Source organism: Solea solea, chromosome 17, assembly GCF_958295425.1.
Source record: "Solea solea chromosome 17, fSolSol10.1, whole genome shotgun sequence".
Classification (NCBI taxonomy): Eukaryota; Metazoa; Chordata; class Actinopteri; order Pleuronectiformes; family Soleidae; genus Solea; species Solea solea.
This window is the reverse complement of record NC_081150.1, coordinates 24,067,116-24,093,894: the sequence shown is the minus strand read 5'-3', so window position 1 is coordinate 24,093,894 and position 26,779 is coordinate 24,067,116. Positions and strand designations below refer to the sequence as shown.

Sequence of the window (26,779 nt, the reverse complement as noted above, 5' to 3'; positions counted from 1 at the left end):
GATGTTCTGTGGTCGTCTGCTGCAGTGACCTGGGGCCTGTTTCAGAAAGCAGGTTCAACAAACTCTGAGTTTTGGGTTTCAGAACAGCTGATCAGCATTAGTTCAATCAACTCTGAGTATGTTCACTCTGAGTTAAGCGTGTGCGTTGGGAATGAAAAAAGCCATCATCAATGGAGCTCTGATACTACGATTCACCATGGCAACAGGTAAACAAAGAGCACAGCCTCCATTTTAATCCAGTTGAGCAGAGATATTAACACATGCCAACGACCATAACATTTATGTGAAGAGGAGTCAATAAATGAACACTGTTACATTTTATACAGTGTAATCCACTCATTCATCATTTAACAGCCTTTAATTTCATTAATGGATGATAAAATGCTGCAGTCCTAACATTATGTTACATTTGATTTATATTTATTCAGCTGTTACCTGACGAGACACAAACTGAAGATGAGAATATGGATCAAACTGAGAAAACATAGTTTACTTATGGACTATCATTATAAAGTCCACCTGAAGTGTCCATGTTTAAGCTTACTCACTTTTTTTTTACTCTACTTTAAAACATTTTGCTCAACGCTATTTCATGACTATATTTCCATGTGTACATATAAACACAGTCACTGAAATGCTGTCAAACATTAAGATTCCGTCTGCAGAGAGATTCAATAAGTCAGCTATAATCTTCATCATGATGTGATCTATGACAGGAACATTTCACAACCCGACACATGATGTCTACAGTACAGAGTGTCTACAGTGATGATGAGCCTTCATGAGCTTCAGGCTCAGCAGGAGGCTTCAGCAGGAGGAGGAGACACAGAGAAACTCAGGGTTTGTTGAACCTAACCTGCCAGCGAGCAGGTTAGGTTCACGCAGTATGTTGTCGGGGTAACTGACTCAGCGTTAAGCTGAACTGGCTTTGTGAAACCAGAGTTTCCCTCATCTCAGGGTTACTCAAGAGTTTTCACTAAACCTGCTTTCTGAAACAGGCCCCTGCTTTCACCTCTAGGGTTCTTTAAGGTAACTGTGCAACAATAAAACAGATTATAATCTGCTCTCTTTCATCTCCTCTGGATTAAATCAGCTCCAGGCGACAGTCGCGTGCTTTCGTTTCGGTGGTTGCCACGTTCAGGGCTGTTGCTAGGCAACATCACAGCGTTGGCCCTGTTGCCATGGTGATACTACAGAGAGTGGTTACCTCAGCTCACCTCTTTGTGCTGCATTCACACGTGGCTCGTTTATTCCAGTGTCCTGAGTTCAACTACTGTCCTCTAAAAACTGTCTTTACCTCAAGTGACTTCAAAGTTACAGCAGCAGCAACAGCAACAACAGTAACAGTATCAACAACAGTAACAACAGCAGCAACACCTTCAAAAGGTGAACACATGGGAGATGAAAGAGAGATTATAATCTGTTTTATTGTTGCCCAGTTACCTTAAAGAACCCTAGAGGTGAGACCAGGTCACTGCAGCAGACGACCACAGAACAAAGAGTCTGAACATAAAGCCTCAAAGTAACACAATCATTGTTGTGTGTGTGTGAGACACAAACACATGAATAAGAAAATAAATCTTTAAACAGATTTTTTTTTTAAATTTATTGCTGTAAGTGTCTGAGCTCAGAGCTGAGCGTCCAAAGAGTCTGTTGTTGTCCACAGAGTCTACAGTGCGTCTACAGAGTCCACAGAGCGTCTACAGTCTACAAAATCCACAGAGCGTCTACAGTCTACAGAGTCCACAGAGCGTCTACAGTGTCCACAGAGTCTACAGTCTACAGAGTGTCCACAGAGTCTACAGTGTCCACAGAGTCCACAGAGTCTACAGTGTCTACAGTGTCCACAGAGTCCACAGAGTCCACAGAGTCTACAGAGTCTACAGAGTGTCCACAGAGTCCATAGAGCGTCCAAAGAGTCGCCAGGAAATGATTTATGATGATGATCTAACATGATTTCAAAATAAAAGCATTTATACATACAGAAGTCATAACTGTAAATTGAAGTGCCGGCCCGGATGTGGTCCGTGCGCCGCAAGTTTGAGACCTGCGGTCATTACCGACGTGAAACGATCAGAGAACTCCAGCGTTCACACGCTTCACCTGAAGCTTCTGCTTCATCTCCTTTCTCTCCCGGACCTGGTCCCGGACCTGGTCCCGGACCTGGTCCCGGGCCTGGTCCCGGACCTGGTCCCGGGCCTGGTGGCGAGGATGCGTCTCTCCACCTTCAGCACGGCCTCGTACAGACAGTCAGGCTTCACGTCGAGCAGGAAAGAGAACAGCTGCAGCAGCCACATGAACGACCTCGGAAGCTCCGCCTCCATCTCTGAGAAGTGAGTGACGCACTCACTGTGGAGGAGAAGAAGAAGAAAAAGATCAGCTGACTGATCAGCTGACTGATCAGCTGTAACCACGTTATGACCCTCTTCAGTACCGGGGGTTACAGGAGGTCAGCGCTGGGTGCCAGTAGGCGGTGTTCAGCGGCGTGAGGGCGTGGTCTTTTAGGCTCAGGACGGCGCTCAGCTTCTTGTGGTGCAGACTGGGTCCGTCCACTCCGTCCTCGTCCCCCCAGCAGAACCTGAAGGTGGACGGACCGCGGCGCTGGACAGAGGGACAGGAGAGTTTGTGGAAACACCTGTGGACCAGCTCTGCTGTTCCTGTGGAGAAAAACACGAGCAGCGTCACAGCGACGCCTCCTGGACATGACACGTCACTGCGTTCACAGATCAGCTGATTAAAAACACTCACGTTTCCTTTTCACCATGACAGCTTTCATCCTCTTGCTTGGGAACAGAGGTTTCTTTGTCTTCCACTGTTTCCTGTGAACAAAGGAAACAACAACAACAACAACAATACACAGAGTGTTGGTTCCTGTCAATCACTGGTGTGTTGTGAGCGAACAGAGCGCTGTACCTGGCGACGTCGTGACGCTCTCTGCTCTGCTGAGCTCGGGTCAGAGCGGCGTGCGTCACTCTGTACCACCTCCTCAGGTTAAACTCCGCCTCTGAAACAACACAACAACCAACACAGTCAAGACAAATTGGAAAGAGTGAGGAGTTCATGTATGTGCAGCTGCTTGGTGTCTGTGCTGCCCTGTGATTGGTCAGAGTCCAGAGGAGGAGGAGTCAGATGATATCATTAAATTAGTGATCAATAAGCACAGACACAAATCACATATGGCAGCTTTAACAGTCCTGTGACGTGAGTGAAAAACAAACCTGGATCAGGATCAGGATCAGGATCATGGTCGTCTTTGACTCCAGCGACGTTACATAGATCCCTGAAACACACACACATCTGTGACTGTGTGTGTGTGTGTTACTGTGTGTGTCACTGTGTGTGTGTGTGTGTGTGTGTGTGTGTGTTACCACTCTGTGTGGTCATCCAGACCAAACATGAGCTTCATGGTGACGATGATGATCGCAGCTGTTTGGACGTCAAACTGCGGCAGGAAGGGAAACGACAACGGATCAAAGGTGAAGAACGTTTGATCTGTTAAACCAGCGCAGTCCATCAGCCTGCAGAGCCAAGGGTGGAGCTTATCTACCAACACACAGAGAAAAAGAACAACGACAATCAGAGAAGAAGAACAACCATCAGAGAAGAACACCGACAATCAGAGAAGAAGAACCATCAGAGAAGAAGAACAACCATCAGAGAAGAAGAACAACAACCATCAGAGAAGAACACCGACCATCAGAGAAGAAGAACCATCAGAGAAGAAGAAGAACAACAACAACAACCATCAGAGAAGAACACCGACAATCAGAGAAGAACAACGACAATCAGAGAAGAAGAACAACCATCAGAGAAGAACACCGACAATCAGAGAAGAACAACCATCAGAGAAGAAGAACAACAATAACCATCAGAGAAGAACACCGACAATCAAAGAAGAAGAACAACCATCAGAGAAGAAGAGGAAGAACAACAACAACAACCATCAGAGAAGAACACCGACAATCAGAGAACAACGACAATCAGAGAAGAAGAACAACCATCAGAGAAGAAGAACAACAACCATCAGAGAAGAAGTAGAAGAAGAAGAACAACAACAACAACCATCAGAGAAGAAGAACAACAACCATTAGAGAAGAACAACAACAACCATCAGAGAAGAAGAAGAGTCTCTGACAGTAAACAGTCGGAGCAGCTGTTACCGGGCAGGTTAGCGTCGGTCAGGTAGCGCAGGCTGAGGAGTGCCGGGTGCAGCAAACACTGACGGCTGATTGGAGGAAAAGATTTCAGCTGCAGGTAAAGAACCAGAGCTTGGGCCTCGCTGTGCACCACCCGATGGGACGGGACACTCTGTGGAAACAAGTGCACCCCAAACAAGAAGCCATGACTCAGCAAAACTCAGTGAGAAGAAAAACACATGTTGGGTCATGATCGGGACAAGTTCTGACCTCGACTCTGAAGATCAAAGCGTCTTTGCCTGCAAGTCTCATTTCTGCAGGAAGGTCATCGTAGGCGTCAACGAACGGGACGTGACCTTCATTCACCAGCCTACGCACGCACATATACACATACACGCACGCACATGCACACATTCACGCACGCACATATACACGCACAAATAAATATGAATAAAGTTGTGAATAAAATTGTAAATAAAGTTGTGAATAAAGTTGTGAATAAAGTTGTGAATAAAATTGTAAATAAAGTTGTGAATAAAGTTGTGAATAAAGTTGTGAATAAAGTTGTGAATTAAGTTGTAAATAAAGTTGTGAATAAAGTTGTGAATACAGTTGTGAATAAAGTTGTGAATACAGTTGTGATTAAGGTTGTGAATAAAGTTGTGAATAAAGTTGTAAATAAAGTTGTGAATAAAGTTGTAAATAAAGTTGTGAATAAAGTTGTGAATAAAGTTGTGAATAAAGTTGTAAATAAAGTTGTGAATACAGTTGTGATTAAGGTTGTGAATAAAGTTGTGAATAAAGTTGTAAATAAAGTTGTGAATAAAGTTGTGAATAAAGTTGTGAATAAAGTTGTGAATAAAGTTGTGAATAAAGTTGTAAATAAAGTTGTGAATAAAGTTGTAAATAAAGTTGTAAATAAAGTTGTGATTAAGGTTGTGAATACAGTTGTGAATAAAGTTGTGAATAAGGTTGTGAATAAAGTTGTAAATAACGTGAATAAAGTTGTGAATAAAGTTGTGATTAAGGTTGTGAATAAAGTTGTGAATAAAGTTGTAAATAAAGTTGTGAATAAAGTTGTGAATAAAGTTGTGAATAAAGTTGTGAATAAAGTTGTAAATAAAGTTGTGAATAAAGTTGTGATTAAGGTTGTGAATACAGTTGTGAATAAAGTTGTGATTAAGGTTGTGAATAAAGTTGTAAATAAAGTTGTGAATAAAGTTGTAAATAAAGTTGTGAATAAAGTTGTGATTAAGGTTGTGAATAAAGTTGTGAATAAAGTTGTAAATAAAGTTGTGAATAAAGTTGTGAATAAAGTTGTGAAAAATAACTAGTACCGCGCGCGGTTCTGAACGGGTTCGAGCCGACCCACGCGGGTCGCCGTGTGCCACGGCTCCCCGCGTGCCTCGCGCTCTCACCCGTTCATTCACCGCGCGCGGTACTAGTTATTTTCAGTACTAGTTATTTTCAGCGGCGTCCCCACGCATGTCGATCCAAATTTCGGGGGGGATCGGGCAACGTATGGCAAAGTTATAGGGCACTTCCTGTTTAAAATGGCAGACTTCCTGTTCGGTCAAGTGCGTGTCCGTAAACGTGTTCAGGGAACTTCCCTTGTCTTACATATCAAGTTTTGTGCAGATCGGATAATCTTAGAGTTTACTTCCTGTTTCGGACATTCCACTTCCTGTTAGGAGGTCATCTCTTGCAGACATGCTCAGGACAGGTCCCTGGTGTCACATAAAAGGTTTCGTGGAAATCGGACAACGTACGGCAAAGTTAGAGGGCACTTCCTGTTTAAAATGGCCGACTTCCTGTTTGTCTCCGGAAACATGTTCAGGGAAGGTCCCGTAACTCACATATCTAGTTCTGTGTCAATCGGACAATGTAAGACTTTACTTCCTGTTTCGGGCGTTCCACTTCCTGTAGGGAGGTGACCTTTTACGGACATGCTCAGGACAGGTCCCTGGTGTCACATATAAGGTTTTGTGCAGATCGGACAACGTACGGCAAAGTTAGAAGGCACTTCCTGTTTAAAATGGCCGACTTCCTGTTCGGTCAACGGCGTCTCCGTAAACATATTCAGGGAAGGTCCCGTAACTCACATATAAGGTTTCGTGAAAATCGGACAACGTACGGCAAAGTTAGAGGGCACTTCCTGTTTAAAGTGGCCAACTTCCTGTTTGTCTCTGGAAACATGTTCAGGGAAGGTCCCGTAACTCGCATATCTAGTTTTGTTCAGATCGGACAATCTTAGAGTTTACTTCCTGTTTCGGGCATTCCACTTCCTGTAGGGAGGTGACCTTTTACGGACATGCTCAGGACAGGTCCCTGGTGTCACATATAAGATTTTGTGCAAATCGGACAACATACGGCAAAGTTAGAGGGCACTTCCTGTTTAAAATGGCCGACTTCCTGTTCGTCTCCGGAAACATGTTCAGGGAAGGTCCCATAACTCACATATCTAGTTTCGTGTCAATCGGACAATGTAAGACTTTACTTCCTGTTTCGGGCGTTCCACTTCCTGTAGGGAGGTGACCTTTTACGGACATGTTGAGGAAGGGTCTGGGGTCCCACATACTAAGTTTCAAGCGGATACAACAATCCCTGTTGGAGCAGCATCAAAAACTATAAATGTAATTCTGTCTGCTGTCACCAGGGGGCGCTGTATTTGAAAATGAATATTTTCATATAGACGTGTTCAGGGCCGGACTGTCATCAATCCTTGCAAGTTTGGTTCAGATCGGACCAGGATTGGCAAAGTTGTAACAGTTTGTTTTTTTAGAATTTTCTACCACCACCAGGAGGCACTGTTTTCAAAATGTACCGTTTCAGCAACACAGTCGTCTTCAGCAACTAACCATCATCAACTATAGCAAGTTTGGTTGGGATCAGACCTTCCATCGCGAAGTTATAAGAGTTTCATTGTCTGTTGTGAAAAATTATTATTATCTCCAATTTTGGCGCCCCCTATCTCCTACGCCATACAATATTTTAAAAAGCTTTTGATAACTTTTGATGCTCAACTCGTCCACATTGATCTCACCAAGTTTGAAGGTGATCGCACAAAAGCTCTAGGAGGAGATAATTAAAATACCAGCTGTCATATTGTCTGCTGTCACCAGGGGGCGCTGTTTTCGAAATTGAATATTTTCATATAGACGTCTTAAGGGCCGGACTATCATCAATCCTAGCAAGTTTGGTTCAGATCGGACCAGGATTCACAAAGTTGTAGCAGTTTGATTTTTTGTCCCAAAAATCCGACTTTGCGTCGTTGCCATGGCAACACCGTTAAACGATTTGTCGTAATATTGATCACACATCATCTACCACGTGTTTTGACCGTTGTGACCAATTTTGAGTGCGGTATGATTATCTGTGTAAAAGTTATTCCCGAAATCGTAAAAAAACTTTTTTTTTGTGTATTTTCTTTCACCACAAGGAGGCACTGTTTTCAAACTTCACCGTTTTTTCATAGACGTCTTCAGCCATGGCCCATCATCAATCATAGCAAGTTTGGTTCGGATCGGACCTTCCATCGCAAAGTTATAAGAGTTTTGTTTTTCTGATGCGAAACATCAGAATCATCACGAACTTTGCCGCCCCCTATCTCGTGCGCCGTGCGACATTTGAAAAAACTTTTGATACCGTGAGCTCCTCAACTGGTCCACAGGGACCTCACCAAGTTTGAAGGTGATCGCACGAAAACTCTAGGAGGAGTTGGTTCAAATACCATTGCTGCGAATTCGCCAAAATCGCCAAAAAATCGCCAATCAACCCAAGATGGCGGATTTCCTGTTGGGTTTGGATCATGGTCATAATGTAATTTTTTCTTCATCCTGACCCACTACACATGTGTACCGAATTTCGTGCATGTGCGATATTTGTGTTGGTCATGGTGAATTTGGACAGGTGGCGCCGCACTTATTGGCCCCTCCCACATTCAATTTTCGACGCACATTCCCCGAACCTTTTTCAGACGTAAATTTACACCACGATTGATGCGGTCACAAAAATTGGTGAGTTTTGGGGTATGGGAAAGGCCTCAAAAAGGCAATTCATTTGGGGGAATAATAAGAATAATAATAATAAAAATAACTAGTACCGCGCGCGGTTCTGAACGGGTTCGAGCCGACCCACGCGGGTCGCCGTGTGCCACGGCTCCCCGCGTGCCTCGCGCTCTCACCCGTTCATTCACCGCGCGCGGTACTAGTTATTTTCAGTACTAGTTATTTTCAGTACTAGTTATTTTCAGCGGCGTCCCCGCGCATGTCGATCCAAATTTCGGGGGGGATCGGGCAACGTATGGCAAAGTTATAGGGCACTTCCTGTTTAAAATGGCAGACTTCCTGTTCGGGCAAGTGCGTGTCCGTAAAAAACGTGTTCAGGGAACTTCCCTTGTCTTACATATCAAGTTTTGTGCAGATCGGATAATCTTAGAGTTTACTTCCTGTTTCGGACATTCCACTTCCTGTTGGGAGGTCATCTTTTGCAGACATGCTCAGGACAGGTCCCTGGTGTCACATATAAGGTTTCGTGCAAATCGGACAACGTACGGCAAAGTTAGAGGGCACTTCCTGTTTAAAATGGCCAACTTCCTGTTCGTCTCTGGAAACATGTTCAGGGAAGGTCCCATAACTCACATATCTAGTTTTGTGTCAATCGGACAATGTAAGACTTTACTTCCTGTTTCGGGCGTTCCACTTCCTGTAGGGAGGTGACCTTTTACGGACATGCTCAGGACAGGTCCCTGGTGTCACATATAAGGTTTTGTGCAGATCGGACAATGTACGGCAAAGTTAGAAGGCACTTCCTGTTTAAAATGGCCGACTTCCTGTTTGGTCAACGGCGTCTCCGTAAACATATTCAGGGAAGGTCCCGTAACTCACATAACTAGTTTCGTGTCAATCGGACTATGTAAGACTTTACTTCCTGTTTCGGCCGTTCCACTTCCTGTAGGGAGGTGACCTTTTACGGACATGTTGAGGAAGGGTCTGGGGTCCCACATACTAAGTTTCAAGTGGATACAACAATCCCTGTTGGAGCAGCATCAAAAACTATAAATGTAATTCGGTCTGCTGTCACCAGGGGGCGCTGTATTTGAAAATGAATATTTTCATATAGACGTGTTCAGGGTCGGACTGTCATCAATCCTTGCAAGTTTGGTTCAGATCGGACCAGGATTGGCAAAGTTGTAACAGTTTCTTTTTTTAGAATTTTCTACCACCACCAGGAGGCGCTGTTTTCAAAATGTACCGTTTCAGCTATACAGTTGTCTTCAGGAACTAACCATCATCAACTATAGCAAGTTTGGTTGGGATCAGATCTTCCATCGCGAAGTTATAAGAGTTTCATTGTCTGTTGTGAAAAATTATTATTATCTCCAATTTTGGCGCCCCCTATCTCCTACGCCATACAATATTTTAAAAAGCTTTTGATAACTTTTGAAGCTCAACTCGTCCACATTGATCTCTCCAAGTTTGAAGGTGATCGCACAAAAGCTCTAGGAGGAGATAATTGAAATACAAGCTGTCATATTGTCTGCTGTCACCAGGGGGCGCTGTTTTCGAAATTGAATATTTTCATATAGACGTCTTAAGGGCCGGACTGTCATCAATCCTAGCCAGTTTGGTTCAGATCGGACCAGGATTCACGAAGTTGTAGCAGTTTGATTTTTTGTCCCAAAAATCCGACTTTGCGTCGTTGCCATGGCAACACCGTTAAACGATTTGTCGTCATATTGATCACGCATCATCTACCATGTGTTTTGACGGTTGTCACCAATTTTGAGTGCGGTACGATTATCTGTGTAAAAGTTATTCCCGAAATCGTAAAAAAACTTTTTTTTTGTGTATTTTCTTTCACCACAAGGAGGCGCTGTTTTCAAACTTCACCGTTTTTTCATAGACGTCTTCAGCCATGGCCCATCATCAATGGTAGCAAGTTTGGTTCGGATCGGACCTTCCATCGCAAAGTTATAAGAGTTTTGTTTTTCTGATGCGAAACATCAGAATCATCACGAACTTTGCCGCCCCCTATCTCGTGCGCCATGCGACATTTGAAAAAACTTTTGATACCGTGAGCTCCTCAACTGTTCCACAGGGACCTCACCAAGTTTGAAGGTGATCGCACGAAAACTCTAGGAGGAGATAGTTCAAATACCATTGCTGCGAATTCGCCAAAATCGCCAAAAAATGGCCAATCAACCCAAGATGGCGGATTTCCTGTTGGGTTTGGATCATGGTCATAATGTAATTTTTTCTTCATCCTGACCCACTACACATGTGTACCGAATTTCGGGCATGTGCAATAATTGTGTTGGTCATGGTGAATTTGGACAGGTGGCGCCGCACTTATTGGCCCCTCCCACATTCAATTTTTGACGCACATTCCCCGAACCTTTTTCAGACGTAAATTTACACCACGATTGATGCGGTCACAAAAATCTGTGAGTTTTGGGGTATGGGAAAGGCCTCAAAAAGGCGATTTACTTTAAGGAATAATAAGAATAATAATAATAAAAATAACTAGTACCGCGCGCGGTTCTGAACGGGTTCGAGCCGACCCACGCGGGTCGCCGTGTGCCACGGCTCCCCGCGTGCCTCGCGCTCTCACCCGTTCATTCACCGCGCGCGGTACTAGTTATTTTCAGTACTAGTTATTTTCAGCGGCGTCCCCGCGCATGTCGATCCACATTTCGGGGGGGATCGGGCAACGTATGGCAAAGTTATAGGGCACTTCCTGTTTAAAATGGCAGACTTCCTGTTCGGTCAAGTGCGTGTACGTAAACGTGTTCAGGGAACTTCCCTTGTCTTACATATCAAGTTTTGTGCTGATCGGATAATCTTAGAGTTTACTTCCTGTTTCGGGCATTCCACTTCCTGTTGGGAGGTCATCTCTTGCAGACATGCTCAGGACAGGTCCCTGGTGTCACATAAAAGGTTTTTTGCAAATCGGACAACGTACGGCAAAGTTAGAGGGCACTTCCTGTTTAAAATGGCCAACTTCCTGTTCGTCTCCGTAAACGTGTTCAGGGAAGTTCCCTTGTCTTACATATCAAGTTTTGTTCAGATCGGACAATGTAAGACTTTACTTCCTGTTTCGGGCATTCCACTTCCTGTAGGGAGGTGACCTTTTATGGACATGCTCAGGACAGGTCCCTGGTGTCACATATAAGGTTTTGTGCAGATCGGACAACGTACGGCAAAGTTAGAGGGCACTTCCTGTTTAAAATGGCCGACTTCCTGTTCGGTCAACGGCGTCTCCGTAAACATGTTCAGGGAAGGTCCGGTAACTCACATATCTAGTTTCGTGTCAATCGGACAATGTAAGACTTTACTTCCTGTTTCGGGCGTTCCACTTCCTGTAGGGAGGTGACCTTTTACGGACATGTTGAGGAAGGGTCTGGGGTCCCACATACTAAGTTTCAAGTGGATACAACAATCCCTGTTGGAGCAGCATCAAAAACTATAAATGTAATTCTGTCTGCTGTCACCAGGGGGCGCTGTATTTGAAAATGAATATTTTCATATAGACGTGTTCAGGGCCGGACTGTCATCAATCCTTGCAAGTTTGGTTCAGATCGGACCAGGATTGGCAAAGTTGTAACAGTTTGTTTTTTTAGAATTTTCTACCACCACCAGGAGGCGCTGTTTTCAAAATGTACCGTTTCAGCAACATAGTCGTCTTCAGCAACTAACCATCATCAATTATAGCAAGTTTGGTTGGGATTAGACCTTCCATCGCGAAGTTATAAGAGTTTCATTGTCTGTTATGAAAAATTATTATTATCTCCAATTTTGGCGCCCCCTATCTCGTACGCCATACAATATTTTAAAAAGCTTTTGATAACTTTTGATGCTCAACTCGTCCACATTGATCTCACCAAGTTTGAAGGTGATCGCACAAAAGCTCTAGGAGGAGATAATTGAAATACAAGCTGTCATATTGTCTACTGTCAACAGGGGGCGCTGTTTTCGAAATTTAATATTTTCATATAGACGTCTTTAGGGCCGGACTATCATCAATCCTAGCAAGTTTGGTTCAGATCGGACCAGGATTCACGAAGTTGTAGCAGTTTGATTTTTTGTCCCAAAAATCCGACTTTGCGTCGTTGCCATGGCAACACCGTTAAACGATTTGTCGTCATATTGATCACGCATCATCGACCATTTGTTTTGACTGTTGTCACCAATTTTGAGTGCGGTACGATTATCTGTGTAAAAGTTATTCCCGAAATCGTAAAAAAACTTTTTTTTTGTGTATTTTCTTTCACCACAAGGAGGCGCTGTTTTCAAACTTCACCGTTTTTTCATAGACGTCTTCAGCCATGGCCCATCATCAATCATAGCAAGTTTGGTTCGGATCGGACCTTCCATCGCAAAGTTATAAGAGGTTTTTTTTTCTGATGCGAAACATCAGAATCATCACGAACTTTGCCGCCCCCTATCTCGTGCGCCGTGCGACATTTGAAAAAACATTTGATACCGTGAGCTCCTCAACTGGTCCACAGGGACCTCACCAAGTTTGAAGGTGATCGCACGAAAACTCTAGGAGGAGTTAGTTCAAATACCATTGCTGCGAATTCGCCAAAATCGCCAAAAAATCGCCAATCAACCCAAGATGGCGGATTTCCTGTTGGGTTTGGATTATGGTCATAATGTAATTTTTTCTTCATCCTGACCCACTACACATGTGTACCGAATTTCGTGCATGTGCGATATTTGTGTTGGTCATGGTGAAATTGGACAGGTGGCGCCGCACTTATTGGCCCCTCCCACATTCAATTTTCGACGCACATTCCCCGAACCTTTTTCAGACGTAAATTTACACCACGATTGATGCGGTCACAAAAATTGGTGAGTTTTGGGGTATGGGAAAGGCCTCAAAAAGGCAATTCATTTGGGGGAATAATAAGAATAATAATAACTAGTACCGCAAGCGGTAATCAACGGGTTCGAGCTTGACGGCTCGCGGGTTTCCCTGCGCCCACGTCGCCGTGCGAGTCCTCTAGCTCATCTTCCGTTCATTAATTGCTTGCGGTAGTAGTTATTTTCAGCTTGGACTATTTTCAGCGTCCATGTGCTAAGTTAGAGGGCACTTCCTGTTTAAAATGGCTGACTTCCTGTTTTGTGAAAGGTGTGTCCGTAAACGTGTTCAGGGACGTTCCTTTGACTCACATATCAAGTTTTGTGAAGATTGGACAATGTTAGACTTGACTTCCTGTTTCGGGAGTTCTACTTCCTGTAGGGAGGTTATCCTGTACAGCACATATGTCAGAATCAAGGCCCGTGAATGAGTTATCTCTGGCTCGCGGGATGATATTTAATTACTATTAAAACCGGCTTTCAGTATTATGTGCCCTCAGCACCATCATACTACAAATCCCAAGATGCACTGCGAGTGCCCGCAAGCGAGCGCGATCCCGTGTCATCCTTCATGAACAGCATCACAGTCACAGTGGAGGACTAAACATCGCCGTCAATTTTCATCTCCCTCTCCCCCAAATAGGCAAATAGAAAGGTAGACGCTGAAAACATGGGGTTTCAAGACAGGTGGGAGGCAGAATAATGTTCACCGAAGTAAATGGAAAGCCTGTGTGTCTTGTGTGTGGAGACAGTGTGTCGTTATGAAAGAATATAACTTAAGAAGGCACTATGAAACATGTAACTGTTTTGCACTTTTTCAAGTTTGCACTAACTTCTAATTTTATTAGACAGACATTGGTGAGGATCAGAGCAGCACACTGATTTGTTTTGTAACACATGCTGTTTCATTTTTGCATTTATCTTGCCATTGAGCTTTGAAGGAAAATAACATTTTGCTGTTTACCTGTTAAAAAGAAGAAAAAATGTTTTCAATTTGTTACTGAAAGAGCCTTGAGAAAATATTGCAACTGATTTTATTTATGTTTTGCTTAATTTAATTTAATTTAATTTAATTTAATTTAATTTAATTTAATTTAATTTAATTTAATTTAATTTAATTTAATTTAGTTTAATTTAATTTAATTTAATTTAATGATTAAGTGCAATATAGGCTGTGGTATTGGTATTGGTATTGGTTCAATATGTGCAATAATTGCAAGTTTTAATAAACAATGAACCAGCCCAGCCCTCCACTTTTTTTATTTTTGCCCCCCGTGTATTTGACTTTGGCATTACTGCTTTATAGACATGTTCCTGACGGGTCTGAGGTCTCACATATCAAGTTTCAAGTGGATACACCAATCCCTGTTAAAACAGCATGAAAAACTGTAAATGTTAGATTTGATAGATTTGTAGGCAAATGCCTCCATCATGTGGCGAAAAATGGTATTGCATAATTGAATCGCTCAGTTTAGGTAATCCTTTGCATTTTTGCCAGGCAACACGTTAAACGATTTCTTCTCATATTAGGCACGCATCATCTACAATGTGTTTTGTTTTTTTTCATAAATTTTGAGTATGATACAAAGAAGTCTGTAAAAGTTATAAGGGAATTGTGAATTTGTTGTATTTTCTGTTACTACCAGGAGGCGCTGTTTTTAAAATGTACAGTTTTTGCATAGACTTCGTCAGCCATGGTCCATCTTGAACCCCTAGCACATTTGGTTGGAAAAGGACCTTCTATCGCAAAGTTATAAGAGTTTTGAGTAAAACCTTTGCAGTGTTGACATGGCCACTCCGTTGAAGGATTTGTTATCATATTATGCACACATCATCTACCATGTGTTTTAAATTTTTTCACCTATCTTGAGTTTGCTACAATAAATTCTGTAAAAGTTATATGCGAAATTGTGATTGAAATTGTGACATGTTTTGTATTTTCTGTTACCACCAGGAGGCGATGTTTTCAAAATTTACAATTTTTGCATAGACATCTTTAGCAAGGGCCCATCATCGATTGTCACTAGTTTGGTCAATATCTGACCTTCCATGGCAAAGTTATAAGAAATTGATGTGTGTTGCGAGGAATCGTGATTTTCGCCAACTTTGCCGCCCTTCTTCTTGTTCGCCGTGATACTTAATGAAAAGATTTTGATACCTTTGGATCCTCAACTTGTCCACAGTGACCTCACAAAGTTTGAAGGTGATCCCATTAAAGCTCTATGACAAGTGCGTTCACATACCATTGGTGCGAAATGGCCAAAATCTGCTAAAAATTTACTTTCAATCCAAGATGGCGGCTTTCCTGTTCGTTTTAGAGCTTCGGCTACGCTGACTTTTTTGACCGTCTGGACCTAAGGAACGCGTGAGTACCAAGTTTCATGCATGTACATTCAACGTGATCCTCAGGAGGACAAGTTTTACGGGTTGTAAGAGTTTTGCCTTTTGTTGTGAGAAATATGAATGAACGCCAACTTTGGCGCCCCCTATCTCAAAAACCATGCGACATTTTGAAAAACTTTTAATAACTTTAGATCCTCAACTTGTCCACAGTGACCTCACAAAGTTTAAAGGTGATCGCACAAAAGCTCTAGGACTAGTTCATTCAAATACCAGGCGTCATAGTGTCTGCTGTCACCAGGGGGCGCTGTTTTTGAAAGTGAATATTTTCATATAGGCGTCTTCAGGGCCAGACTATCATCAATCCAAGCAAGTTTGGTTCAGATCGGACTCGGATTCGTAAAGTTGTAGCAGTTTGTTTTTTGTCACAAATATCTGACTTTGCAGTGTTGCTGTGGCAACACCGTTGAACGATTTGTTATCATATTAAGCACGCATCATCGAACATGTGTTTTAAATGTTTTCCCAAATTTTGAGTTTGATACGATTAACTCTGTAAAAGTTATAACCGAAATTGGTTTTTTTTGTATATTTTGTTACCACAAGGAGGCACTGTGCTCAAAATTTACGTTTTTTTCACAGACTTCTTCAGCAATGGTCCATCATCAACCCTAGGTAATTTGGTTGGGATGTGACCTTCTATCGCAAAGTTATAAGAGTTTTGTTGCCTGTGGCGAAACATTAAAATGTTCACCAACTTTGCCGGCCCCTTACTCTTACGCCATAATACCTATTGAAAAGATTTTGATACCTTTGGATCCTCAACTTGTCCAAAGTGACCTCACCAAGTTTGAAGGTGATCCCATGAAAGATCTAGGACAAATCTGTTCAAATATCATTGGTGTGAAATGGCCAAAATCAGCAAAGCATTTACTTTCAATCCAAGATGGCGGCTTTCCTGTTAGTTTTAGAGCATAGGCTACGCTGACTTTTTTGACCGGCCCGACCTAAGGAACACGTGTACCAAGTTTCGTGCATGTACATTAAACGTGCTCCTCAGGACCACAAGTTTTAGGGGGTGGAGCAGGTTTTTGGCCCGTCCACTTTCACCAGGGGGCGCTGATTTTGACTTGAAATATTTTCACATAGGTTTGTTCAGGGCCAGACTATCAACAATCCTAGCAAGTTTGGCTCAGATTGGACCAGGATTGGCAAAGTTGTGACAGTTTTTTTTTTTTTGTATTTTCTACCACCACCAGGAGGCGCTGTTTTCAAAATTTATTGTTTTCGGCAATATAGTCGCCTTCAGCAACTACCCATTATCAATCATAGGAAGTTTGGTTGGGATTGGATCTTCCATCGCAAAGTTATAAGAGTTTCGCTTTTTGTTGTGAAAAATAGGAATTTACACCCACTTTGGCGCCCCCTATCTCATACACCATGAGACATTTTAAAAAACTTTTGATAACTTAAGTTCCTCAACTGGTTCACAGTGACCTGACCAAGTTTAAAGGTGATCGCACAAGAACTCTAGGATTAATTCATTCAAATACCAGAGGTCATATTGTCTCCGTCACCAGGGGGTGCTGTTTTTGAAAGTGAATATTTTCATATAGGTGTCTTCAGGGCCGGACTATCATCAATCCTAGCAAGTTTGGTTCGGATTGGACTAGGATTCGCAAAGTGGTAGCAGTTTGTTTTTTTGTCGCAAAAATCCGACTTTGCATCATTACCATGGCAACATCATGTAACGATACGCCATCATATTGAGCATGCATCATCTACCTTGTGTTTATGGTGATTTTTACCAATTTTGAGTTTGATACGATAATCTCTGTAAAAGTTATTCCCGAAATTGTAAAAGTAATTTTTTTTTTTAATTTTCTGCCACCACCAGGAGGCGATGTTTACAAACTTGACAGTTTTTGCATAGGCCTCTTCAGCAAGGGCCCATCATCTATCGCCACAAGTTTGGTTAAGATCGGACCTTCTATCGCAAAGTTATAAGAGTTTTGTTGCGTGTGGCGAAAATCGTGAATTTTCACCAACTTTGACGCCCCCTTTCTCGTACGCCATGATACTTATTAAAAAGTTTTCAGGAACTTTAGATCCTCAACTTGTCCACAGTGACCTCACCAAGTTTGAACGTGATCCCATGTAAGCTCTGGGACAAGTTCGTTCAAATACCGATGGTGCGTAATGGCCAAAATAGGCCAAAAATGGCTGTTCAACCCAAGATGGCGGCCTTCCTGTAGGACTTACAGCGGCGCCAGCACGACATTTTTGGACCGTCCTGACATGCTTAACATGTGTACCAACTTTCGTGCATGTACGTAAAACACGAGAAAAATCGGCCTGATGAAAGCTGTTTTTCATTTTCGTAAGCCCCGCCCTCTTCCAATTTTGTACGCACTGTGCCCGAACTACTTTCAGACGTAAATTTACACCAGGTTTGATGCACTTGCAAAAATTGGTGAGTTTTCGTGTATGGGAAAGGCCTCAAAAAGGCGATTCATTTAGAGGAATAATAATAATAATAATAACTAGTACCGCAAGCGGTAATCAACGGGTTCGAGCTTGACGGCTCGCGGGTTTCCCTGCGCCCACGTCGCCGTGCGAGTACTCTAGCTCATCTTCCGTTCATTAATTGCTTGCGGTAGTAGTTATTTTCAGCTTGGACTATTTTCAGCGTCCATGTGCTAAGTTAGAGGGCACTTCCTGTTTAAAATGGCTGACTTCCTGTTTTGTGAAAGGTGTGTCCGTAAACGTGTTCAGGGACGTTCCTTTGACTCACATATCAAGTTTTGTGAAGATTGGACAATGTTAGACTTGACTTCCTGTTTCGGGAGTTCTACTTCCTGTATGGAGGTTATCCCTTACAGCACATATGTCAGAATAAAGGCCCGTGAATGAGTTATCTCTGGCTCGCGGGATGATATTTAATTACTATGAAAACCGGCTTTCAGTATTATGTGCCCTCAGCACCATCATACTACAAATCCCAAGATGCACTGCGAGTGCATTGGCGCGTACCGAGTGCCCCCAAGCGAGCCCGATCCCGTGTCATCCTTCATGAACAGCATCACAGTCACAGTGGAGGACTAAACATCGCCGTCAATTTTCATCTCCCTCTCCCCCAAATAGGCAAATAGAAAGGTAGACGCTGAAAACATGGGGTTTCAAGACAGGTGGGAGGCAGAATAATGTTCACCGAAGTAAATGGAAAGCCTGTGTGTCTTGTGTGTGGAGACAGTGTGTCGTTATGAAAGAATATAACTTAAGAAGGCACTATGAAACATGTAACTGTTTTGCACTTTTTCAAGTTTGCACTAACTTCTAATTTTATTAGACAGACATTGGTGAGGATCAGAGCAGCACACTGATTTGTTTTGTAACACATGCTGTTTCATTTTTGCATTTATCTTGCCATTGAGCTTTGAAGGAAAATAACATTTTGCTGTTTACCTGTTAAAAAGAAGGACAAATGTTTTCAATTTGTTACTGAAAGAGCCTTGAGAAAATATTGCAACTGATTTTATTTATGTTTTGCTTAATTTAATTTAATTTAATTTAATTTAATTTAATTTAATTTAATTTAATGATTAAGTGCAATATAGGCTGTGGTATTGGTATTGGTATTGGTTCAATATGTGCAATAATTGCAAGTTTTAATAAACAATGAACCAGCCCAGCCCTCCACTTTTTTTATTTTTGCCCCCCGTGTATTTGACTTTGGCATTACTGCTTTATAGACATGTTCCTGACGGGTCTGAGGTCTCACATATCAAGTTTCAAGTGGATACACCAATCCCTGTTAAAACAGCATGAGAAACTGTAAATGTTAGATTTGATAGATTTGTAGGCAAATGCCTCCATCATGTGGCGAAAAATGGTATTGCATAATTGAATCGCTCAGTTTAGGTAATCCTTTGCATTTTTGCCAGGCAACACGTTAAACGATTTCTTCTCATATTAGGCACGCATCATCTACAATGTGTTTTGTTTTTTTTCATAAATTTTGAGTATGATACAAAGAAGTCTGTAAAAGTTATAAGGGAATTGTGAATTTGTTGTATTTTCTGTTACTACCAGGAGGCGCTGTTTTTAAAATGTACAGTTTTTGCATAGACTTCGTCAGCCATGGTCCATCTTGAACCCCTAGCACATTTGGTTGGAAAAGGACCTTCTATCGCAAAGTTATAAGAGTTTTGAGTAAAACCTTTGCAGTGTTGACATGGCCACTCCGTTGAAGGATTTGTTATCATATTATGCACACATCATCTACCATGTGTTTTAAATTTTTTCACCTATCTTGAGTTTGCTACAATAAATTCTGTAAAAGTTATATGCGAAATTGTGATTGAAATTGTGACATGTGTTGTATTTTCTGTTACCACCAGGAGGCGATGTTTTCAAAATTTACAATTTTTGCATAGACATCTTTAGCAAGGGCCCATCATCGATTGTCACTAGTTTGGTCAATATCTGACCTTCCATGGCAAAGTTATAAGAAATTGATGTGTGTTGCGAGGAATCGTGATTTTCGCCAACTTTGCCGCCCTTCTTCTTGTTCGCCGTGATACTTAATGAAAAGATTTTGATACCTTTGGATCCTCAACTTGTCCACAGTGACCTCACAAAGTTTGAAGGTGATCCCATTAAAGCTCTATGACAAGTGCGTTCACATACCATTGGTGCGAAATGGCCAAAATCTGCTAAAAATTTACTTTCAATCCAAGATGGCGGCTTTCCTGTTTGTTTTAGAGCTTAGGCTGCTTTGAATTTTTTGACCGTCCCGACCTAAGGAACGCGTGAGTACCAAGTTTAGTGCATGTACATTAAACGTGCTCTCAGGAGGACAAGTGTTAGGGTTTATAAGAGTTTTGCCTTTTGTTGTGAAGAATATGAATGAACGCCAACTTTGGCGCCCCCTATCTCAAAAACCATGTGACATTTTGAAAAACTTTTAATATCTTTAGATCCTCAACTTGTCCACAGTGACCTCACAAAGTTTGAAGGTGATCCCATTAAAGCTCTATGACAAGTGCGTTCACATACCATTGGTGCGAAATGGCCAAAATCTGCCAAAAATGTACTTTCAATCCAAGATGGCGGCTTTCCTGTTCGCTTTAGAGGTTTGGCTACGCTGAGTTTTTTGACCGTCTGGACCTAAGGAACGCGTGAGTACCAAGCTTTGTGCATGTACATTCAACGTGCTCCTCAGGAGGACAAGTTTTACGGGTTGTAAGAGTTTCGCCTCTTGTTGTAAAAAATATTGATGAACGCCAACTTTGGCGCCCCCTATCTCGTACACCGAGCGACATTTTAAAAAGCTTTCAGGAACTTTTGCTCGGCAACTTGTTCACAGTGACCTCACCAATTTTCAAGGTGATCGCACAAAAACTCTAGGACTAGTTCATTCAAATATCAGGTGTCATAGTGTCTGCTGTCACCAGGAGGCGCTGTTTTTGAAAGTGAATATTTTCATATAGGCGTCTTCAGGGCTGGACTATCATCAATCCTAGCCAGTTTGGTTCAGATTGGACTCAGATTCGCAAAGTTGTAGCAGTTTGTTTTTTTGTCACAAATATCTGACTTTGCAGTGTTACCATGGCAACACCGTTGAACGATTTGTTATCATATTAAGCACGCATCATCTATCATGTGTTTTGATTGTTGTCACAAATTTTGGGTTTGATACGATTAACTATGTAAAAGTTATTACCGAAATTGTGTACTTTTTGTATTTTCTGTTACCACAAGGAGGCGCTGTGCTAAAAATGTACGTTTTTTTCACAGACTTCTTCAGCAATGGGCAATCATCAACCCTAGGTAATTTGGTTGGGATGTGACCTTCTATCGCAAAGTTATAAGAGTTTTGTTGCCTGTGGCGAAAAATTAAAATGTTCACCAACTTTGCCGGCCCCTTTCTCGTACGCCATGATACTTATTAAAAAGTTTTTAGCAACTTTAGATCCTCAACTTGTCCACAGTGACCTCAGCAAGTTTAAAGGGGATCCCATGAAAGCTCTAGGACAAGTTCGTTCAAATACCGATGGTGTGAAATGGCCAAAATCAGCCAAAAATGAACTTTCAATCCAAGATGGCGGCTTTCCTGTTCGTTTTAGAGCTTAGGCTTCCCTAGGTTTTTTGACCGTCCCGACCCAAGGAACGTGTGTACCAAGTTTCGTGCATGTACATTAAACGTGCTCCTCAGGCCCACAAGTTTTAGGGGCTAAAACAGTTATTTGCCCCGCCCACTTTCATTTTTTGACGCACATTTCCCGAAACACTAATAAACGTAAATTTACACCAGGTCTGATGAGCTTGCAAAAATTGGTGAGTTTTGGGGCATGGGAAAGGCCTCAAAAACGCGATTCATTTGGAGGAATAATAATAAGAATAAGAATAATTCTAGCGATTACAATAGGGTTCTTGCAACCAAGTTGCTCGAACCCTAATAAGAATAAACATCACAGTTTCAATAGGGTTCTTGCAACCAAGTTGCTCGAACCCTAATAATAATAATCCTTCCAGTTTCAATAGGTTTCTTGCAACCTTGTTGCTCGAACCCTAATAATCCTTCCAGTTTCAATAGGTTTCTTGCAACCTTGTTGCTCGAACCCTAATAATAATAATAATAATAATCCTTCCAGTTTCAATAGGGTTCTTGCAACCTTGTTGCTCGAACCCTAATAAAGTTGTAAATAAAGTTGTGAATAAAGTTGTGAATAAAGTTGTGAATAAGGTTGTGAATAAGGTTGTGAATAAAGTTGTAAATAAAGTTGTAAATAAAGTTGTGAATAAAGTTGTAAATAAAGTTGTAAATAAAGTTGTAAATAAAGTTGTAAATAAAGTTGTGAATAAGGTTGTGAGGTCACCTCAGCAGATCGCTGAGCGTCAGCGACTCACGACTCCACGTCAGCGCGACGTGAATCAGCGCCAGCGTCTTCTTCATGCTCATCAGCCTGTGGCTCCGCCTCCTCGGCGACGAAATGTAAGTGAGGGCGTCGGCCGAACCCGACAACTGCGGCCAATCACTGCTGTCCTCTGCGTGTCAGACAAATACAGGGCGGAGCTTTAACCAGAGAGGGAGATGACGACATGAATGTGAAACCATGAAAAGGTCATTAAAGGAGAATTCTGTAAAGACTTGAGCCTGAAAGTACGGAGACACAGAAGGGTCAAAAGAACTGAACCGTCGTGTGACCATCAATCAATGCTTTTGTCCCGTCACTCGTCCTCATCACCTGCATTGGACAAGTTGGTGTCTCCATCTGTCTCACTGGCGGACGCGGCCCTAGACTCAGCCACGCTTTCCGAGTCGGAACCTGGGCGTCGCTAAGGTAAGGGGGCGGAGCGAGAGAAGAACATATGAACCCAAAAGGATTTTATATGAAATTAATTTACAAATACGAAAACTGGACTCATTTTCTCCACTAAACTCTATTTTATATTCAACTTTAGCTTTCATTGCTCGGTCGTTAACTGTAATAACCTCGATGACGTCACATTACAAGTTAAATGCACGACAAGCGGAACCTGGCGCAGGTGACGTCGGATCAGGAGCCTCAAACTGGGTCTGGGTCAGTGAACGCACCATTTTAAAGGCGACGCTCCTCACTGGGTTGCTGGTGAACGCCTGTCTGCTCCTCTGCAGGTAAAGTCTCCACAGCTGACACAACACCTGGTCCTGACACACACACACAGAGTCAGTTTGTGTGTGTGTGTGTGTGTGTGTGTGTGTGTGTGTGTGAAAGAACTCACTTTAAAGTGAGAAGAGACTCCGAGTGCGATCAGAGCGTCGGCCTGGTTCTTCAGGATGAACTGAAAACCTTCACAGATCATCCACTGACGACCACACTCTGGACCAAACAACAACAATTATATTAAATAACGAGAGAATATCCCACAAACACAGTTTTCGCTTTAAAATTGTCAGTCATTGTCACTTTTCCCACAGGAAACTGAAGTTTGTAAACCACTCACTCTCCCACACCAAACCTCATAGAGAAAATCTGTGATTTTACCATCACGCACACACGAGTTGTTGATCCACTGCTGCCTCCATCACTAAGTTCAAACATCTTATTTTGTCAATTCGGCTTTTGAAATCCTTCATTCAGTGACACAAAGTGACCACACGAGGCAGCAGAGGACCAGCAGCTCCTGTGTCCCTGCCAGCTAAAATCACTGATTGTCTCTATGAGGTTTGGTGTGGGAGAGTGAGTGGTTTACAAAGTGACACAAACTTCAGCTTTTTGAATTTCTCTAAAAACAGGCTAAGAAAAGACAAGTGACCTGATCTCTTGGTTCTGGATCCTCTGCTGAGGGTGGAGACTCTGATGGAGCTGCGGTCGACGTAGGTGTCCTCAACCTCTTTGGTTCTCTGAGGACGTTTGGACACACACATTAAAGGGGACATATTACGCAAAATCAACTTTTTAACCATTTTAATACTTATATTTGGGACTCTGGGGGCCCTACCAGTCACCAAAGTGTGGAAAAAGAATACTCCGTCATGTTTTCGTGGTTCCCCTTAGTGTAAGTATAGGCGATAAAACACTCGATGTTGAATTCCCTGCGTTTATGACGTCAGCATGCGCATTTCACCGCGAATGTTACCGCCCCACCAGTAAGTTTACTTCGAGAGCTCCACCTTAGCTCCACCTTGTCCCTGCGAGAGTGCAGGTGAGGGAGGAAGAGCGGTATTATGTCAACGCGGAGGGACAAGTGTGCTGTTGGTGGCTGCACAGTGGAGCACAGTGTTTTACACAAACTTCCACAGAGGATTTGATATATGAAGCTAATGTGCCGGATAAAGTCAGCAAACGTGTGTTCGTGTGTTCGCACTAGACAACGGTCGCCGTATTTAGTCAGGGGACGTATTTCACCGACGTACAAACACACACACGTTGTTAAGAAAAGGTCACATAGAGCTCATAACTGACCATTCTGACACGTCCTAATTAAAAATATTTGTTCAGTACGTCCTCCATGACCGGAGCACAGACTCAGTCTGATACAATCACATATACAGCGGCGAGCGGCAGTTTATGCCGCTCGCCACTGGCGATCAGCGGTGCTGCACTCTCTGTGCAGAGGTGCTGCACTCTCAGTGAAAATCAGCTGATCGCCACCGCTGATCGCCAGCGGCGAGCCGCCTAAACGGCCGCTGTATGCGACTGATCGCCAGCTCCGGTGCAGACCGGTGACTATGCTCCGGAGACCTCGCCACCGCGGCACCGCTGATCGCCACCGCGGCACCGCTGATCGCCAGCGGCGAGCCGCCTAAACGGCCGCTGTATGCGTTTAGGCAGCTCGCCGCTCGCCGCTGGCGATCAGTGGTGCCGCGGCGGCGATCAGCGGTGCCGCGGTGACGAGGTCTCCGGAGCATAGTCACCGGTCTGATACAGTAACAAACAGCGCCAGCTTATGCAGCTCGTCGCGCGCCGCTGGCGATCAGTGGTGCTGTTCCTAAGTGTTTTTAACTGATTAACAGTTCGGCACTGTTCGGCTCGATCCTTATGTAGAACGTCTCTTCCTGTGACGGCACTCTGGCTGTTTTCTGCGCACGCTGCCATGTTGATATTGTCAGAGAACTAGTGGAGGGAGGGGGAGACGAATAGAGCTGTAAAGCGCTGTAACGAGGACAAATCAGAAACCCCCTGGAAGAAGTGGGTGTGTGTTTGCCTGTGTCTCATTTGCATGTAAAGGGACCATGCACGAAAACCGAGCGTTCTGAAAGGGGCGGGCTTAGCAGGGTTATTGAACTGCTATGATGCTTCATCCTTATGGTATTTTGACCAAGGCATGTCACTGACATGTTCATTAGGACACCAGGGAACTATTTTAATGGGGGAAATAGGGTATAATATGTCCCCTTTAAAACACACTGCACCTCATGAGAGACTCAGCTGTAAACTGGTGCTGATGCTGCCACCTGCTGAGCATCCGCTGCACTGCAGGTTCCATTTAAATATGTTTAAGAATCATCATCATCAGGCGGATAAAACAAAGATAAAGATGGAATCACTTCAGTCACTGTTGTTGTCATTTACCTCGATGACGTTGTGACACGATCTGCAGTAGAAACGACCTTCATCTGAAATCCCCCAGTTCACCACAGAGCACTGACTACACGCCTCTGTGAAGCTGGCCTGCAGAGACACAGACAGACACACTTTCATTATACTGAATCTTTATAAAAATGACAACAAATCAATAACAAAATCATTGTTGAATAAAAACATGAATTAATGAGATGATAAATAAATAACTTTAAATTAAAACATGTGAAAACAGATGAACTGGAAAGACGCAGCTCCCCCTTGTGGCACTTCTTAATAAATCAGCAGGACTGTAAATAAATGAACATTTACCACCAACTCGGTTGTTCGTGATGTACAAAAGTGTGTCTAGGGTTTCAGTGACTGTTTCTGCTCAATTCGGCGGAAAAACGAGACAGTGAAATTCCGTTATGATGAAATTAGAGCCCGTCATCAAGTATTATTCGAACCAATAATGACGTTGGCAGCGATGTCTGCGCAGAATGTACGATTTAACGTTGAGTAACAGAGACTGGAAATGTGCCGATTGTAAACTCGTCTCTTGCATATTCGTAGAAACCTTTAACATTTTTGTTCAAAACAATGACTTTGAGAAAGGAGCCAAAAGAAAATAAAACCGATAGAATGTTGAACGGAGTTCGGCGCTTAGCGAGCAGCTAACAGCGCTCGCGCTCTTTGGCAGCAGTAAACGTCTCACCGCACGTCGCGAAAGAGTTTACCGTGTGTTCGTCGTCCATGGTCCCGGGAAAAGCAGCGACTGAGGCCGCAGAGACGCCGTGTTAGGTCCGCAGCTCGATCACATGCGGGTTTGTTTGGGATCGACTTCCATTCTTCTTCTTCTTTCGGTTTCCGGTGAACTGGTCGCTCTGTGGCACTCTGCTGCCGCCACAGTCTGAGACATGAACTGCAACCAAGTGTTTTCCCAAGGTGAACAAGTTTTTATATTTACACCAATTATGTTTTTAATAAAGATGCTGATATCGCTGATGACCACATACACATGTATAAAGATATACGTGTTAAAATGTATATAATCTATCATTTGAGTGTGTTATATTATACTTTCCCTGCAGCTTCTTTATGCTTAAATGATACATAACATTTCTATTATAATGTATATGCTTGTTTCCGGTCAGCGTTCACGCTGTCACATGTGTGATAGATGAGGTCACATGTTATAAATAGAGCTGCCAGATGTCTCTTATTCTCTTACATAAGATGGACGACGACACTTCAAATCCGCCTTCAAAATAAAAGATAGCAAATAATAATAATAACAATAATAATAATAATGATAAGAAGATTTTTTTTTATTCATTCAAGCGTGTTTGAATGACCAGCTTGTAAAGCTCAACACAACACGAACACA

The 26,779-nt window shown here is 42.8% G+C and overlaps 1 protein-coding gene across 2 annotated transcripts; it reads right to left on the bottom strand.

The window, feature by feature from the left end:
- Positions 1 to 207: 207 nt before the first annotated feature.
- Positions 208 to 26,281, bottom strand: taf1b (TATA box binding protein (Tbp)-associated factor, RNA polymerase I, B). 2 transcript variants are annotated; one of them, XM_058613005.1, is made up of 15 exons: positions 26,130 to 26,281; positions 25,402 to 25,500; positions 23,642 to 23,729; positions 23,108 to 23,205; positions 22,941 to 23,033; positions 22,591 to 22,681; positions 22,222 to 22,390; positions 4,407 to 4,506; positions 4,161 to 4,308; positions 3,369 to 3,543; positions 3,219 to 3,280; positions 2,914 to 3,004; positions 2,749 to 2,819; positions 2,435 to 2,657; positions 208 to 2,349 (listed from the first exon to the last, which is right to left on the bottom strand). In XM_058613005.1, the coding sequence occupies exons 1-15, from the start codon at positions 26,145 to 26,147 to the stop codon at positions 2,118 to 2,120; spliced, it is 1,758 nt and encodes a 585-aa protein (XP_058468988.1). In that variant the 5' UTR covers positions 26,148 to 26,281; the 3' UTR covers positions 208 to 2,117. The 2 variants fall into 2 exon arrangements, with proteins under 2 accessions (XP_058468988.1, XP_058468989.1); XM_058613006.1 differs by having other exon boundaries at positions 2,914 to 3,007; positions 3,228 to 3,280.
- Positions 26,282 to 26,779: the final 498 nt, after the last annotated feature.

Bases quoted from the DNA above. Each gene is read 5' to 3' on its own strand.
- taf1b (XM_058613005.1), bottom strand. The intron at 23,730-25,401 runs GTAAATGACAAC...AAACGTCCTCAG, and splicing joins CGTGTCACAACGTCATCGAG to AGAACCAAAGAGGTTGAGGA. The intron at 3,281-3,368 runs GTAACACACACA...TGTGTGTTTCAG, and splicing joins CTGGATGACCACACAGAGTG to GGATCTATGTAACGTCGCTG.